The sequence below is a fragment of the Centrocercus urophasianus genome, unplaced genomic scaffold, assembly GCF_019232065.1.
Source record: "Centrocercus urophasianus isolate 14NV4802_14NV808 unplaced genomic scaffold, USGS_Curo_1.0 seq_16, whole genome shotgun sequence".
Lineage (NCBI taxonomy): Eukaryota > Metazoa > Chordata > Aves > Galliformes > Phasianidae > Centrocercus > Centrocercus urophasianus.
The window spans coordinates 8,552,210-8,567,671 of record NW_024884711.1 but is presented as its reverse complement, the minus strand read 5'-3'; the positions used below and the strand labels follow the sequence as shown (position 1 = coordinate 8,567,671).

At 37.0% G+C, this 15,462-nt stretch overlaps 1 protein-coding gene across 1 annotated transcript in view; it reads right to left on the bottom strand.

Annotated features, from left to right (window-relative positions):
- Positions 1-15,462, bottom strand: part of OSBPL10 (oxysterol binding protein like 10) — a 100,202-nt gene that overhangs the window by 57,711 nt on the left and 27,029 nt on the right. The window contains exons 2-4 of the mRNA XM_042816760.1: positions 12,145-12,320; positions 10,794-10,873; positions 3,197-3,382 (exon numbers count right to left, since the gene is read on the bottom strand). Coding sequence (XP_042672694.1) covers positions 3,197-3,382; positions 10,794-10,873; positions 12,145-12,320 — 442 coding nt within the window. The remainder of the gene's footprint in view (positions 1-3,196; positions 3,383-10,793; positions 10,874-12,144; positions 12,321-15,462) is intronic.

The following is a 15,462-nucleotide window of genomic DNA, read 5'->3' as shown; positions in this document are numbered from 1 at the left end:
TGTTCCAAGATAAAGTGTGCCACTATTACTTAGTTCCATGGCAGCTAAAATTTAATAAGGAACGTGATGCAGCCACTTGGCTTTATGTTCCAGCTAATTTTAACCACCTATAGGAAAGAATTCTGCAGGTATAGCTCTTATCACAAATTGCAAAGAGGATAACGAGACGTATAGTTTAAAAAACAGAATGTGATGTCAAGACCACACACATTTTGATTACTATAAAATAGTCAAAATCACTCCTTTAGTGGTAAGTTACGGCCAAACAGAGAGGTCAGATCTGCATATATACATATGCAGAACTAGACATACATATATACACACATACATACATATCAGTTCTTCCAGGTCAATATATGATGAATTTCACTTCTGATGAAGTATTTCAAAATCAATACGGACTGGACAATCAAGATCAAGTTAATTAAAAATCTCATTTAAGAGAATAGTAGAATTTAAATTAAAAAAATACACCATACTGAAAACCAATGGTCCTTAGCTTCTTTTTAACTCAGCACTATGGAAAAGTATTAAGTCTTATGGCAGTCAAAAGCTCCACGTTACTGCTTAGTTTTACTCTTAGATCACTTTTTATAAGTTTTGGTAATCTTTGATTTTGAAAAGTTCTGATTTCAGAACAGAAACACTGCACTGCATGAGTCATTTTGGGTACCTACACGGGCACTTATACAACTTCTGTAAAATTTAGCACAACAGTTTGGTTCTAATTACTCCTCTTTGGTATAGTTTATTTTATGCTTCAATTCTCTATTTTGTCAAAAAAAATTAAGTCAGCCAGAACAAGCAACAGCAAAAAACAATCTGTTGTTAATTTTAACTATAAAGGAAAAAGAACAACCAAGTATCACCAAATATCAGTGCAAAATGTCAGCCATTCGTTCTATCTGCTACACAGAGATGCACTTCACTGTTTGCAAATAACTTCATCATATCAGAATAAATTGGTCCAGAATTGAGCAACAATTTCAACTTTCCAAGGATATTACACAAGGTAGTGAAGACTGTACATCCCAAGTGAAGGATGAGCTTTCTGCTGCATTCCTGTTTTTCATAGGTCTCACAGATGAAATCACAGCATTACCATAACATTGTTTAAAATATTTCCCTCCTCTAAAAAAAAGGAAAAAGGCTTCTTCTCATTTTCCAGAAGCACATCAGCTCCTTCCATTGATTCAACTACTGCATTTTACAAGATGTAATATGCTAATATAGTCCTCTTTATAGCACATTAAGGAGAAAAAAAAAAGGCTTATTTGGATGTCGAAGTTTCAATTACTTCATCAGGGAGGGAACATTAACACACAGATCTGTAAACCTCTTGCAGACTTGTCTTCACTGTAACCATACCCACGTCCAAATAAAAAGCAAAGATTCAGCTGTTGACTCTCTTTCTGCACTTTTACATCCCACCTTTCCTTTTTTCACATAAAAAAGGACCAGATTTAAGGGCAGTTTTGTGAATGCTTCTGGCCACATCTCTTAATTCATTAAAAAATCCTTATAAAAACTTTCTATATTTATCTTAGCTTAATTTTCTCTCCTTGAAAAATATCCATTTCTTTGAACTTTCAAACATATGTTCTGTATCTTTTTTTTTCTTTTTATTGTTGCTTTCGAAGCTTTTCTCACAGGATTTGATGCTCTACCTGGGCTGTGACTCACATAAAATATAGTAAAGTTATTATCTATAATTACAAAATAAAATCCTGTCATGTTTACCTTTAAGCAGTGACATCACACTGCAATATTCTATAAACAAATGAGTCAGCATTCACCAGCATTTACTGCAGAGATAGTATTGTGACATTTTTTCTGTTAAACATAAGCTAGTATTCATTTCCTTCCCAAATACAGTCTTTCAGATTTGTTGATTTTGTCCCTTTCCAAATTATTATGAACAGTACACATTAAATCTCTCCTTTTCAATTCCTTTTGGTCTCAGTCAGTTTTATTCAATGAATCTGCTACGGCTCCCACTGTTTATTCTATTAATTGAAGTAATGTACTCTCTGGATTCAGCCTATAAGAGCAAATACATTTAGTAAGGTAGAAACAACTTGAGGAGATGACAAAGACAGGGTATTCTAATGAAAAACAAATAGATGTGTTTTCTCTGTAATATAAAGTCAACACCAGTGACAATCAGTGGCAGAGAATATCAGACAATCAGAACAAGTATTGTTAATACTGTACTGAATACAAGGGAAATTCTCACTTTTACTGTTAGCAGAAAAAAAGCATTCTTCATCAGAATGTGTAATCCAAGTCCTCACTATTACAGCATACAAAGACAATTTATTCAAATTCTTACTTTAAAAGTCCTCAATTCATAAAACATTCCAGGAGACAAAACTTAAAAGTAGATTCTTCAGATTGTAACTTAAAGGATGAAGGCAGATATTTTAAACTAACGTGATAAAAGATTGCTTTAAAGTTAGGCTGCCAACAGTTTCTTTGGTAAAAAAGGTGGGAAAGGGACTTACAAAGGCACTATTAGAGAATAGCAAGAAGTTCAGACAAAACAAAAATAACAAGGGATGAAAGATGAAAGTGAGCTCTGTGAATGTCTGCCACATTAAGCTTTATCTCTGTACTATTTTTGCTGCCTAGAAGACAGACTTTAATCAGTATAGGAGTTACAGTTTTTAAACTGTGATAGACACACATAGAAATAAACATTTTTTCTTTGTTTGTTTGGGTTTTTTTATTTGTTTCCTAAGAACACAGCATTCTTCCATCGCAGGCCAACAACAGCAAAATGCCAACGAAGTGAAGACGTGGCCGTATAGAGACAAACAGCTGATGGGGGGCAGCTGCTCCTTCTTCCACATTCCTTCATCAGAATAATTCTTTTCCAGTTACACTTAGATCTTTTACGGCCCTTTTTCCAATTGAAAAGGTTTTGCTGCATGCAGCTTAAAAGAGATGTTCCTCCAGCACTGAAGCACCACTGCAAAGTCTGGGTGCTACTTCACCTTTTAATGTATGTGCACAAAGAATAAAAAGCCTGCACACACCAGACTTCAAGCTGAACCAGAACTAAAGAGAGGCTTTTGCTCAGCAAAGGGATCAAAACAAAACAGTTACAGAGAGTAAGAAACAAAGAGAAGTATTGACTTGTCAGACTAGACTGTTTACTCCAAAGCAATGCACAAGTCTTATCAGATTCTCTTACCTCTCTAACTTCATGGAGTTGGCCAGAACGCTGGCTCTTAGCTCTTCGAGCAGCTGCAGGTGATTTGTGATGTGTGATGGTAACAACAGTTGGCCCACTTTGATTCATATGTTTCTGGCCACTAGGAGAATTAACTGTCCCAGGTGGCAGCAGAGATGAGCTTCTACTTCGGGAAGATGAAATGCTCTAAAACAAGCAACAGAATGTTGATGTTAACAATCTTTACGCAAATCATTAATCTGCAGTTCAGGCTATAGATCTGCAGTGTTCTGCCTTCCTCACAGACTTGGACCTGGAAATCTAACAGCTCAGTACTGACTTATTCCTTTTGAAGCATCTGCATTGCTCAGCACAGATCTTCTCAGAAATATTGTGGCCACTGCCTTTCTAGAATGATCTGAACTTGGCCTCCTCAAAAAGTTCCACAAAATCGTAAGTGAGAACACACTTCTAGACTCCTACAAGCACACTTTTTAGGAAAGATTAGGAAGGATTCTGAAGACTGAATAATAACATTTGTCAACACAGACATTTTTAATGAAGATGTTGACCCATAATTCAAACTATTTAGTGTGAATAGCAAGGAAGAAATCTTATAATAATGCTTTTACCTGATAAACTTTTGAAACAATATAGTGCTGAAATTTTACCATGAAAAGAGCTGCAATTTTGGCAAAGCCAATGCACAATCCGTTCAATTAAATATGACCTATCCAAAGTACAGTTTAAATTGTTAACAGGTGTTGGAGTGAGCTTAGGATAAACAGAAAATACAATTTAAAAGGCTAGAAACAAGTTTCCAATAGTGTTTGCAGCATGAATACTCCTTACATACAGCCTATAAAATTCATCTAAACATTCAAGAACTTTCTTCGTTCTTATCTTATCATTAATCAGTGTTGCTACCTCTGTTTTCTGTTGCCAAGCTCAGACACGCACTAGACCACTCTGACATATCATATATGGGTACAATATAAAAAAGCTTTTCTATTTAAACTGCTCATTGCATCTGTAAGGTTAAAATTGAAACAGAATAACTACTACCTCATAAAACAGAAGCCAATTCAGAGCATGACATTTACTACCACTTTTAGAAAGTGAGGTAAAGACACAGTGCAGTGAGTGAAAAAACATTTCATATCTCCTACCAGTTCTGCACAAGCAATGACAGCAGCCTTCAATATTTCTGAGAGTTACTGTGAATGTGGAAAACTATTCCTACAGTCTGTTGGCAAGTACACAGAAGTATTACTTGAGTACAGTCTTTCTCCCTGTACGTTAACAAGTTACTCACAAGCACTGCAGTTCTGTAGTTATTAAAAGAAGACAAAATACAGGGTAGACGGGTGTCAGCTAGCACTGGAATTAAAGTCATGCATTATATTACCACTACAGTGACTGTAGATGATGAGGCAGATTATCTGGCTCAGACAAGATGAAAGAGTTAACTACGTTACAAGCTCCCCCTGCCACCCACTCTCACATACAGAGCATAAGGGTGAAATTTATCATAAAGGAAACTGAGTTTCACCATTTCTTAAAATTCATCTTTCATATGACATAGCATTGTTTAGAAACAACCACAACTTAAAATAACTGAGAAAAAGGTATTTCAGAAGAGGAGTTGAGTAAAACTGGATGTGACTGAATTTTCTTTCTAAATAGAAGTCTCACAGAAAAGGGTTAGTTACCCCTAGCATGATAGCAGAACATATTTACTCATTTTCTTTCCAAAATTGACTAGCATGAGAATACTTTCACTTCACTCTTCAGCATAAGAGAAACATATCCTTCAGTTTAATAAAAGTTATTTTTAGAATTAAATCTTCTGAGAATCACTGATGTTCTAGCATCATGCTATCACAATATGAAAGAAAATCCACGACTGCTACCTTTATATAGCTACACTGATCACAAAACATAGATAAGCAGCAGCAATTTAAAACAGCGAGTCCAGCCATTAGTTTCACTTGAAGGAAGGCAACACTCTATGAGAAGTTTAGTTTTATTATGGTTTTTTATTTTCTTTGGGGAAAAAAAAGTTATAGATCTGCAAATAACAAAAGAAATATAAAATAAATAAGGAAAGATCCATGCAATATCTCTGTTTAAACACAGAATCAGAAAGGAATGAGAGAGAATGAGCTTTCAGAAAAAACAGCAGTCAAAATAATTCCATTTAACTTGCACAGTTTGAGAGACATTCATAAATTGACTTGTACGTATTTCACACAATTATCTTATTTTGCTTCAAGACGTTGTTGCAAACCACCATGAACTGCTTGCAGCTGGGCCATGGATCAAAACAGACTGAAAGTGCTCCCAGAGCCTTTGAATGCAGCTGGCACCACACGTTCTCTCTGACAGCGTCTCCACACACAACACAGCTTTCACCAAATGTACTTCTGGAAGTCAAAGACTTGATAGGGCACCATTAGCACAAAAGCTGCAGCTAGCCCACCATACAAATCTTCTCAGGTCTAATCTCGGAATTACTCGTTAGAAGATGTCCATAACATACAGAACCCAGATGAACTCTACACAAGGACCACTGGCTACTCAGAAAGTTCACCCTAAGCGCATCCCAAAGATAGACATAAAACCTCAGCTTGCAAGTAATCTTCCTTCTGTTCCGTGCCTTAATTCATGAGATTGGTGCAAAACCTGAACAATGGCCAAAATGACACAGAACTGCAAGGAACTGATACTAGTAAGTGTGAAGCACTTAAAGATGCAAAATGCAGATGAGTGTTTGCAGTAGGCAGTTTCTACAATCACTCAAGAAAGCCTTTTGAAGTGGAACAGCACTCCCCAGAAGCTGGAAGCAGCAGACCTGCCCCAGGCATCTGTCCCAGCAGCAGAACACTGAGCATACATAACCCAAGGACATAGGGCTGGTAACCAACTTCTTCCTGCAACTTCCAGGAGAGACCTTTCCTGGAATGACACACTCACCCCTTCCTGTACTTTCTAATTTTGCAACACGTTGTCAACACTTACATCCCAGCCAAGTACTTGACTCTTCTTTTGCAGAACTTCTTCAAACAAAAAATTGGGAATGAAAAGCATCTTTTGCATTTAGACACACAGCTGTGCAAAAATCAACTTTAGTGTTGCTGTTAAAAATGTTAAAATCAATGTGATTTTTTTATTTTTTTTTTAAACAGCCAAAAGCCATCTAATTACACAACATACTGCAACAGTGATTTTCCCAAATTCACTCTCCCAGGAAATCAAACTGACAGAACTTTACTCCTAATCTCCTGCTCTTTCCTCTATTACCATAGATGTTTTTCTTTGGTGCCGCTGCCTTCTGGCTTGCAAGTAAATAGAAAAAAAATAATAACAATGAAAAGAGAGACAAAAGGAAGATATAAGTTCTTCAATAATCAGTAATGCATGGTGCTAGTAATGAGCCAGGAAACCCACAAGCTGAAGCATCTGAAAGGGATTACAAATATCCTTTCCTGAGGCTACACTTTACCATGGCTCCAACACTCTGCCTGCTAGTAAAAAGAACCCAATCAAAGAAAAATACAGAAGATAATAAAAGGTTATTTGTACTCACATTCATCCTTGTTTTATGACCTACAACTCTCTAAAGTATGCCTAGCTAATATAGTCCTGGGTTAAGCTCCTTATTTTGACTGTCCATCTCCAGGAGAAAAAAAGCAATATACTGAATGCTTCAATTTGGATATGAAAAATCTCAACAATTAAATAATGTAACCATAGAACAGCAAGTTCCAGCTATACTAATGTTTCAACTACACTAATGTTTCATGACTCATTTTCCCTAGAGGTTACTCTTTCTCCTCACAGAGAAGAGTTTTTCACCATTTACCAGAAGCAAACAGTTTTGTTTATTTTCAAAAGCAAATGCAAATGTTCCAGAGATCAATAAACTAATTTTTGAAGTGAACTGTCATATCTGTTTATGGATGATAATCATCATCTGCTTCAGAGGCACTGTGCCACAGATGTTTTCTGCAGAATAATAAATACTGAAACGACATTCCTCTACTCCTCCATATACATACCCAGCACAGCACAAATCCCCGTGTACAGCTTCAAAGCAGTGGAAAGTCACACAGTCAGAAAGTAATTACAACTGAGACACCACCATTCAGTATTTTAATTCCTATCTATTTCTTTCTCCAATGCATCCTAAGTAAGCAAATACTGAAGCAAATACTGAATATATGCACAGATCTGTTTAAATTACATTCTGATCATTCAGAAATATTAAAATGCAAATGACAAACTACATAAAATCCAAATTCTAGCATTGAAAAGGGATTAGCTTATGGAATCCTCTGCATATTTGTGTACAGCTCTATGTACAGCACTAACTTTTCTAACAGATTATTACCATGCTTTATCATCTTTACGTAAGGCGATACATTCGTCTGCTTTTAAGCAAGAGAGTAACGTTTATTTGTTCATAAAAATATTTTATTTGTCAAGAATCATTTCAGCATGTTTATGTTCAGCCTTGAATTTTTTTTCTCCAAGACTTCTTTCAAAGATTTTGAAACCAGCGATGTGAGCAACTCTATCTTCATGCGAGTTCTGAAGGGAAGTGAAAAACACTTATCTACAGCCAAGCAATGCATCCTTCTCAGCCTCACTACAAGGATTATTTCCAAAGCATGTTTTAATTAGAAGCACGATGCTTTATTACAGTTCTCCAGATTAAGAAAGAGAGAAGTGGAAAAGCATACCAGGCAAAAGGAAAGGCAAAAAGAAATCTGAGAGAACTGAAGAAGAGCCTGCAAAGATCTGACAGTCATTCTTACAGCTATACAGGAAGTAGTACACATCTGCCTCAATTATTTCAGGCAAGTACTGACTTCTTTTCCAGATTTCCAGTAATTTCCAGAAATTACTATGGGTGCTGTTCCTAAATTACAAATAAATCACTGCAGCTGTCCCAGGTGGAGCAGTTTTAGTTTTGATCTTCATTCTTTACTCTCTCTCCATAAAATGATGCCCACTGACTCCAATGACAACAATGTCAGGGAGTTAAACCAGAGGAGAGACAGAAAAGTAAACAAAATTTTCTGCTAATTTAGTTCACCAAACAGCCTTTCCAAAGGGCCCGACAATGGTTGTAACAGGCACGAGGAACACTGATTGAGAGGAAGGAGAGCCAGAAAATCTCTCAGAGACAAGCAGTCATCAGGTTGGCTCAGTTTTAAATACACAGCCTGAAACTAAACCAGAGGAAGGTTAGTTTCTAGCCAGGTTCATTTTGACCATTCTCAATTCAGGAGGAGGAAGACAGCAGGGCTTTACCATATGATAAGTAGTGTCATGTCTCCTGCTTGCCTTTTATCAGCGCTCACCTGACTCCTCAATGAGCCAGTTTCTTATGCCCAAGCTCCCATAGGTGTGAAACACAGCAGAATCTGTACAAAAGGTGGCAGCAAAAGGAAGGGAACTAGATTGCTGTGTGCAGCTGCAGAGAACTGGAAGATGGGATGAGGTGAAACAAGAAACTGCACCACTCAATTTTCTGCAGCTCACTGCTCAGCTCTGAGCTGAGTGTTGGAACAAGGAGTCTAGTCCTTTGTTCTTCCACAAACCTAAGCGGAGAGTTTTCATCTCACCACACTACAAGGCACAAGCTGCTTCACAAGATAAAGGCTTTTGTTCCTTGCCACGCTGCTGATACACACTAGGAGAAACAAGGGTTATATATGCCAATCCAACAACTGATACATATGCTGAAATTACAAGAGTTGTATAAAAGGCATTCTGTGTATTCAGTAATGGTTTTACAGCCACCATCATCAAACATTCGAGAAAAAGGGAAAAGAAATTGAAAATTGATCAAGCTTCGGACAATTCTCAGAAATTACCAGAAAAAATCATGCATGGGCCTACTTTTTGAATTCACTTTCTCTCCAAACTCCAATTTGACTTTAATTAAGACATGGACAATCCAATTGAGTTAGAATTGTCTTTAAAAAAAAGCAGCAATCCTATCCAGACACAGATGACTTCTTCCAACGAGTGTGATTTGGCACTCTCTGGAGGCTAAGTGCTCTGTAATTAAGCAAAATGAAACTTGTATGGGGATATTGAGAACACTGGAATTATCCTACAGCACGGGTATTATTTGCCAGAACATTATCCTTTTATTGCTTTTATATCATTAAGATGTAAAATTTAATTAGAACACAGCAACAGACTTAGCTTGTATTATGTCTACTTGTCAGCTGTGCAGCTCACCTTCGGACGATATTCAGTATGCAAGCAACATTTTCATACAACAGTTTTGTGTTGTAATAAGAACATAACATGTTATGAGAAAGGGATATAATCAGATGCAGATTTAACTATGTTTTGCTTACACCTGCAGGACTTCAATAAACCTCAGGAAACTTCAGCAAAGGAACACAAACTCCACAAAAGATTCAAGAAGAATATAAAAATTATTATAAGATATCATTATTAGAGAACATGATGATATTATATAGTATATATAAATAAAATACATAGAGAATAGCACTGGGTCACAGCCACACAAAAACAACATTTAAATGTCTGGCATAAAAATGAAAAAAAGATTAATGAAAAACTAAGTTACTTATTTTTCTCAGAAAAGGCTTTTGCTGAACTAGAATAACTTCCTATTAAGTCACCATCACTCAAAAAAAGCAGAAAAAAATGTTTCTATTTCACTTCAGTCACTGCAGTGAATGCCATTCTCTTAAAAATATCATCCAGCTGTTCAGCTAACATATGATGATATATCATATGCCAGAGCAGGGCAGGCAGAGCCCTTTCCAATTGCAGTTAAATGTGCTTATTTATTTATTTATATAGCAAGCAATTCACAGCAGGAAAGCAATCCTTTCATTCTTGGATATATTAAGATATATTAATGGAAGTGTTCAAAGGACTGAAGGTGAGAACAGAAATTGCTGGTTGTTTTTGAGTGACTTCCAGTACCTACACTAAAGGCACACAAAATAAAAATAGCGACTTATTCCTGAAATTGTTTTTATTAATTTTGTAATCTCTCCCACCTTCAAGGGGCACTGGAATTCAAATAGGTTCAAGCCATTTCTGCCGAGAGGCAGGGAACACTCAACTCATCATTCTGCTATTTTTGAAGTACCTATTCAAAACATTCATCTGTTTGAAGAGAAAAATTCAGACACCACTTTTAAAGAGAAGGAATTAATATTAATCTTCACATGACGACACCTTCCAGATTTGTTAAAGAACTTGCAAAACTGACCACTGCTAACATATACACGCAGCTTTCTAGTAACAGCCATTAAATACTAATCTGCATATCATAGGTATTAATGAATGGTCAATTTTTCAATAACCATCTACTGACAGCATCCAAAATGCACTTCATGAATTTCCCATGAATTGGACAATGTTTATTTAAAAATAAAGAAGCCCAACTGACTAAAAGAACTCTGTTCCAGATAGCAAGGAATTACAACTTGCTGCTTTCATTCAGAAATACCTGAACACAAACACAGATTACAGCAGTCAGTCTGTCATCCAGATAATTCTGTTCCTCACCTACATCACTTAAAACAGTCATTACTTCTCCCTCTTAATTATTTACCTTCGAATTACCTTCCTTGTGATGTTTGGCACAGGATCGAAGCTGATTGATCCAGTATTGTTTCTCCTTTGCATCAGCAGCTAGAACAGAAGCAAGAGAACGCAAGGGATCACACGAGAACTCTTTTTTGGGATAACAGCAGATGAAGGGAGGAGGAGACAAGAGGGAACGGAAAAGGAAGAAAGAGAGAGGGAGGTTATTTACTCGTTGGGACTGTACATTCTAGTTTACTCTAATTTAAGTAAGTGCAATTTCTGAAGCACAACATGTAAATCTCAATTTAAGATGCTGTGGGCAGCTGGAAGCAATAAGCTTATGACACTTCTTCATGGTTATCACTACCAGTTGTTCACAGAATCACAAGGTTGGAAACGACCTGCAAGATCATCTAGTCCAACCACCCTCCCATTCCTATTAGTACCACAGGCTACTAAACCGGATCTTGTAGCTCCTTATCCAGGCGCCTCTTGAACACTGCCAGGGACAGCGACTCCACCACCTCCCTGGGCAGCCATTCCAGTGCCTGATCACCCTCTGAGAGAAAAAGTTTCTCCTAATGTCCAACCTAAACCTCCTCTGGCACAACTTCTGGCCGTTTCCTCAGGTCCTACTATTAGTCTGGGAAAAGAGGCCAGACCCTTTTGCACCACAACCTCCCTTCAGGAAGTTGTAAAGTGCAATAAGGTCTCATTGTTATTTGTCTCATGTTGATTTGAGACACTCCTTACCAGTTTCAGACATTTTTAAAAGCAGAAGTACCTCAAGATGGCTTTCAACTTTTCCTTTAATCATCACTGTCCATGAAGGACAAAGGCCATATCTCAGCATTTAAATATGTGAAAACTCTACATCCAGGCCCGTCAACCAGACAAGTTCCACATTCTGCAGACACTTCAGGTCTTCTTCAGTACAGTTCAACTGAACTTCTCTTTACACCTGTATTTTGCTGGCATGCCTATTAAAGATACAACGTCCCTGACCATCCTTGAAAAATCTAAAATTTAAAAATTGGGAATCTTAATAGTATTGCACTGGCATTCTTCCTTCTTCAACCCTTCAGAAGATTCATTATTACATGTTGTTGTCATGACAGTGGCAGTGGAGAAGATTAGAAATTAAATGCCATGATGTGGACAGCACGTAAGGTATCTCCCACAGACAAAATGCATTTTAAACTCACACGTACTTAACTCCACATTACTATTCCATTGTGTTTTATAGCGTAGCATGCAAGAGTACAGCTGTACAACCACTACCTTCTGCCAGTACAGGGAAGTAAGAGATAAATGAGAGGAGATGCAGAAGCAAGAAAGGAAGAACACCACAGCTAGTACTTTAAGCAGCACCGTACCTCTCAGCTTAAATATCTCTCCATTAGCTGAGTAGACCACCAACATGTGCGGTACTTCATCGCTGGGTGATATTATAGCTCCAGCTAAAGACAAGGCTCCTCGAGGCTTCTGGGTTTTACTTTGTTCATTCACAAAATACTGCAGAATTCCTGTCTCGAAGTCCAGCACAAAGTACCTGTTCAAAGAAATACAACGTTTCTGTGAAAGGGTTTTTCAAGCAGTTACTTAGAGGAAAGTGGATCTTTAAAAAAAAAAAAAAAAAAGATCATAAACAAACAAGGCTAAGCCAATCTTGGTAAATCAATTTTATAAGGTAACATTATTTTGACTAGTAGTTGTTTTGAGGGTTTGGGGTGTTTTTTCTTAAGGACATTTGGTTCTTTTGCACAGGTTTCTTCCAGTTTAACAGTGAGGTTCACACAAGTCACAAAAGCAAGGAAAGAAGGCTTTAACTAAAGAGATGCACTGAAGATAGAGACAGCTTCTTCTCCGTTGGTTGCTTTTTTCCCTTTGCATTTACAACCTCTATATATGCTAATTCCCTGCAACTAGTCTTCTGAAAAGGAGCAGCTCTTTTTGCAGAAGGATGAGCACAATTAATGTTATGATATTTTCACTTCTGTGATTGTATTTCACACACAGTTGTTCTGAGTTTAGTTCTGAAAGTCAAGCAAAGGAAACTGAACATTCAGTTCCCATTAAGCACTGGGTAGGTAGGAAGTATCAGTAGCTATCTTCAACAACACAGCTAAGATGTGGGAGCAAAAAATAATAATAATAATAAGCAAACAGAAGGTACTGTGCTTGATGATCATCTGATTTCCAAATTAGCTATTCATAGAATGTTTTTTGCAGGATTCTGAGAAAAGCCCTGCGAGGTTGAAACACAAAACAAATGCTTCATGTAATAAAAAAAAATACATTTAAAAACAAATAAGTGCAAAAATCAGAGTCCTTACTCATATCTAAAGTCATTAAGCAAAACATCTATTGTTTGTATGGTGTGAAAAACTGTGCTCCATCACAGCTGTTTTGGAAACGGAAGGAGCAATAGCCTCCTGCTGAAGAGTAAACAACCAACATTATTCTACTTCAATCTTCACTCGTTCATCTTCAACTGGCCCCAGCCATTCTACGATAAACTGAACTGCAAGGACTGTAAGACCATACAAATGAAATTAATTGTGCAGCTCAAGTGAGTCACAAACATTATTTTAAATATAGCCATCTTTCACAACAGCACATATCTTAAATAGCTTTCTCCTGTAGGAATCACACGTATAATCAAACAAAACAACAATTTAACTCTTTGCCAAGAGGGGACAGAAAACCTCTTAGCTGAAGGATTCCCAACAGCATAGAGTGAATATGATGCAAATATGACCTATGTGCTTTCCTCCACAAAAAAATAAAAGTTAAAAAATTTCCAAAAAAACAGCCCTAACAAATTGACTAATACCATTAACGTGGGCATTTGGAACACGTATTTGCTATTGTTCTTCCAGACAGGATTATCATACTTAAATATACAAATCTCTGTTCAGTATTTCAGAAACTCTTACTAATCAGACTTGCTATTTCACATACCCCAGATTTGCTCAGGTTATTACTTTATTCTGAAAGAGTCATTTTGTTTTAGCCCTTTTTTTTTCAATATTTCCATATTAAGAACACCTTTAAGCTTTTCCATCACATAACATTTGTTTTCATAGCCTACTGAGGTTCCTGCTGTTCTTTCCTGCTTCTATTTTTCCAGCTAAATAAGTTTGAGTATAATAAGCAACTACTGCCTAAGATCATCAGAGCTTCAGACATTTTGCTTGGGCAAGCATCCTTTGCCACCTTTACACACAACTCTACTCCCTCTGCCTCCAAAACAGAACAAAGATCACCTTTGCTTTAAACTATCCATAGGTAAACAATCCTTGCTTCAAATAATCTTAAGCTAGTGCATCATTAACCCTCACACTTCCGCCCTGACTCCATCTCCCATAAGTATCTCCACAACCCTTCCCTCACTAAACAAATGGAAACCCTTTCTTTGTAATCATGAATCATCTTTCCACCTATCCTCTACAGAGTTTATCTTCACAGCATAAAAAAGAGGAGAGCAATGGCAAACTGAATGTCAACCACCATCATGTTTTCAACAGCAGTGCTAAAAATAAGGGAGCTCTAAACAGAAATTGCCAACATTTGAAGATTAACTTACTGCCATCTATTACACCAATCTATAATCTCCATGTTTTGCTTGACTTTTAAATGATTTTACAATACTGCTTCCTCTCTTACAAAGCATTTTTCCCTTCTTCTGATTGCTCTGTAGGGAGAGATGATGCACTTAATGGCAAAAATAGCAGAAGTGAAAAACATCTGATCAAAATTCTGACTGCACATTTCATAGCACGGTTTCACTTACTCTCAGTTTTCCTTGTCCACTTTAGAAATATCTGTTACATATTCAAAGGGATAAAGCAGACAGAAGTGAAGCTATGCCCCTGAGAAAATGATGTGGTCGCTTGACCCTTCTGCAAGTGTTTCCCTCTATCCAACTAATAAGTTCTCAGTTTTCTATTTATTCAGATTTAGCAAACAAGTCCATTCTGAGCCTGTGACATCCACATGATAACTGCCCCACTTCACTCCTGTTATCAGGCCATCTTTTATCAACTACATCACATGCAGTAAAGCACTGCATCTTCACAGCTTAGAAAAAAGCAACAACTGCATTAAAAAAAAAAAATCTCTCCTTCTCCTACCAAGGAAAAAAGATCCTTTGAGTCTATTAGAACAGTCTATTAAATTACATCTAGCAAGAGCACTTCAGTTGAAAAATCTTCACATATTAGACCAGCAAAGCACCCCCAGAATGAACATAAGCTCCACAAAGACATGCTTTGCATTGCATAAAGCTACCCCACAGAAGGAAACCAGCCATTCACGTACCAAGTACCTTTCACCAGCACCATGACATCCTGCAGAAATAACTTTTGAAATTCCACATATGCAGAGAAGATGGCATCCTTCCATAGGCTTGTCATCATAGCCATAGCATCAGTGTTAATTTGACCTTCTAGACAAGCATAAACTATTTTATATATAGTCTCAGAAAACCAGAACATTACCACTGGCCTCATCCCTTCCGTTTTATAGATGCTTTCTTCGTTGCTTGTAAAAGCATGCAGAACATTTTCAGTACAATTTGAACAGTAATACTAAATGGAAAGAAGATTCAATTTTCATAAGCCTTCACATTGCTCTCTTCAAGTACTCTGCCTTCTTTTGTCATCCCAGATGAATCAGTTTTTATGCCTGAC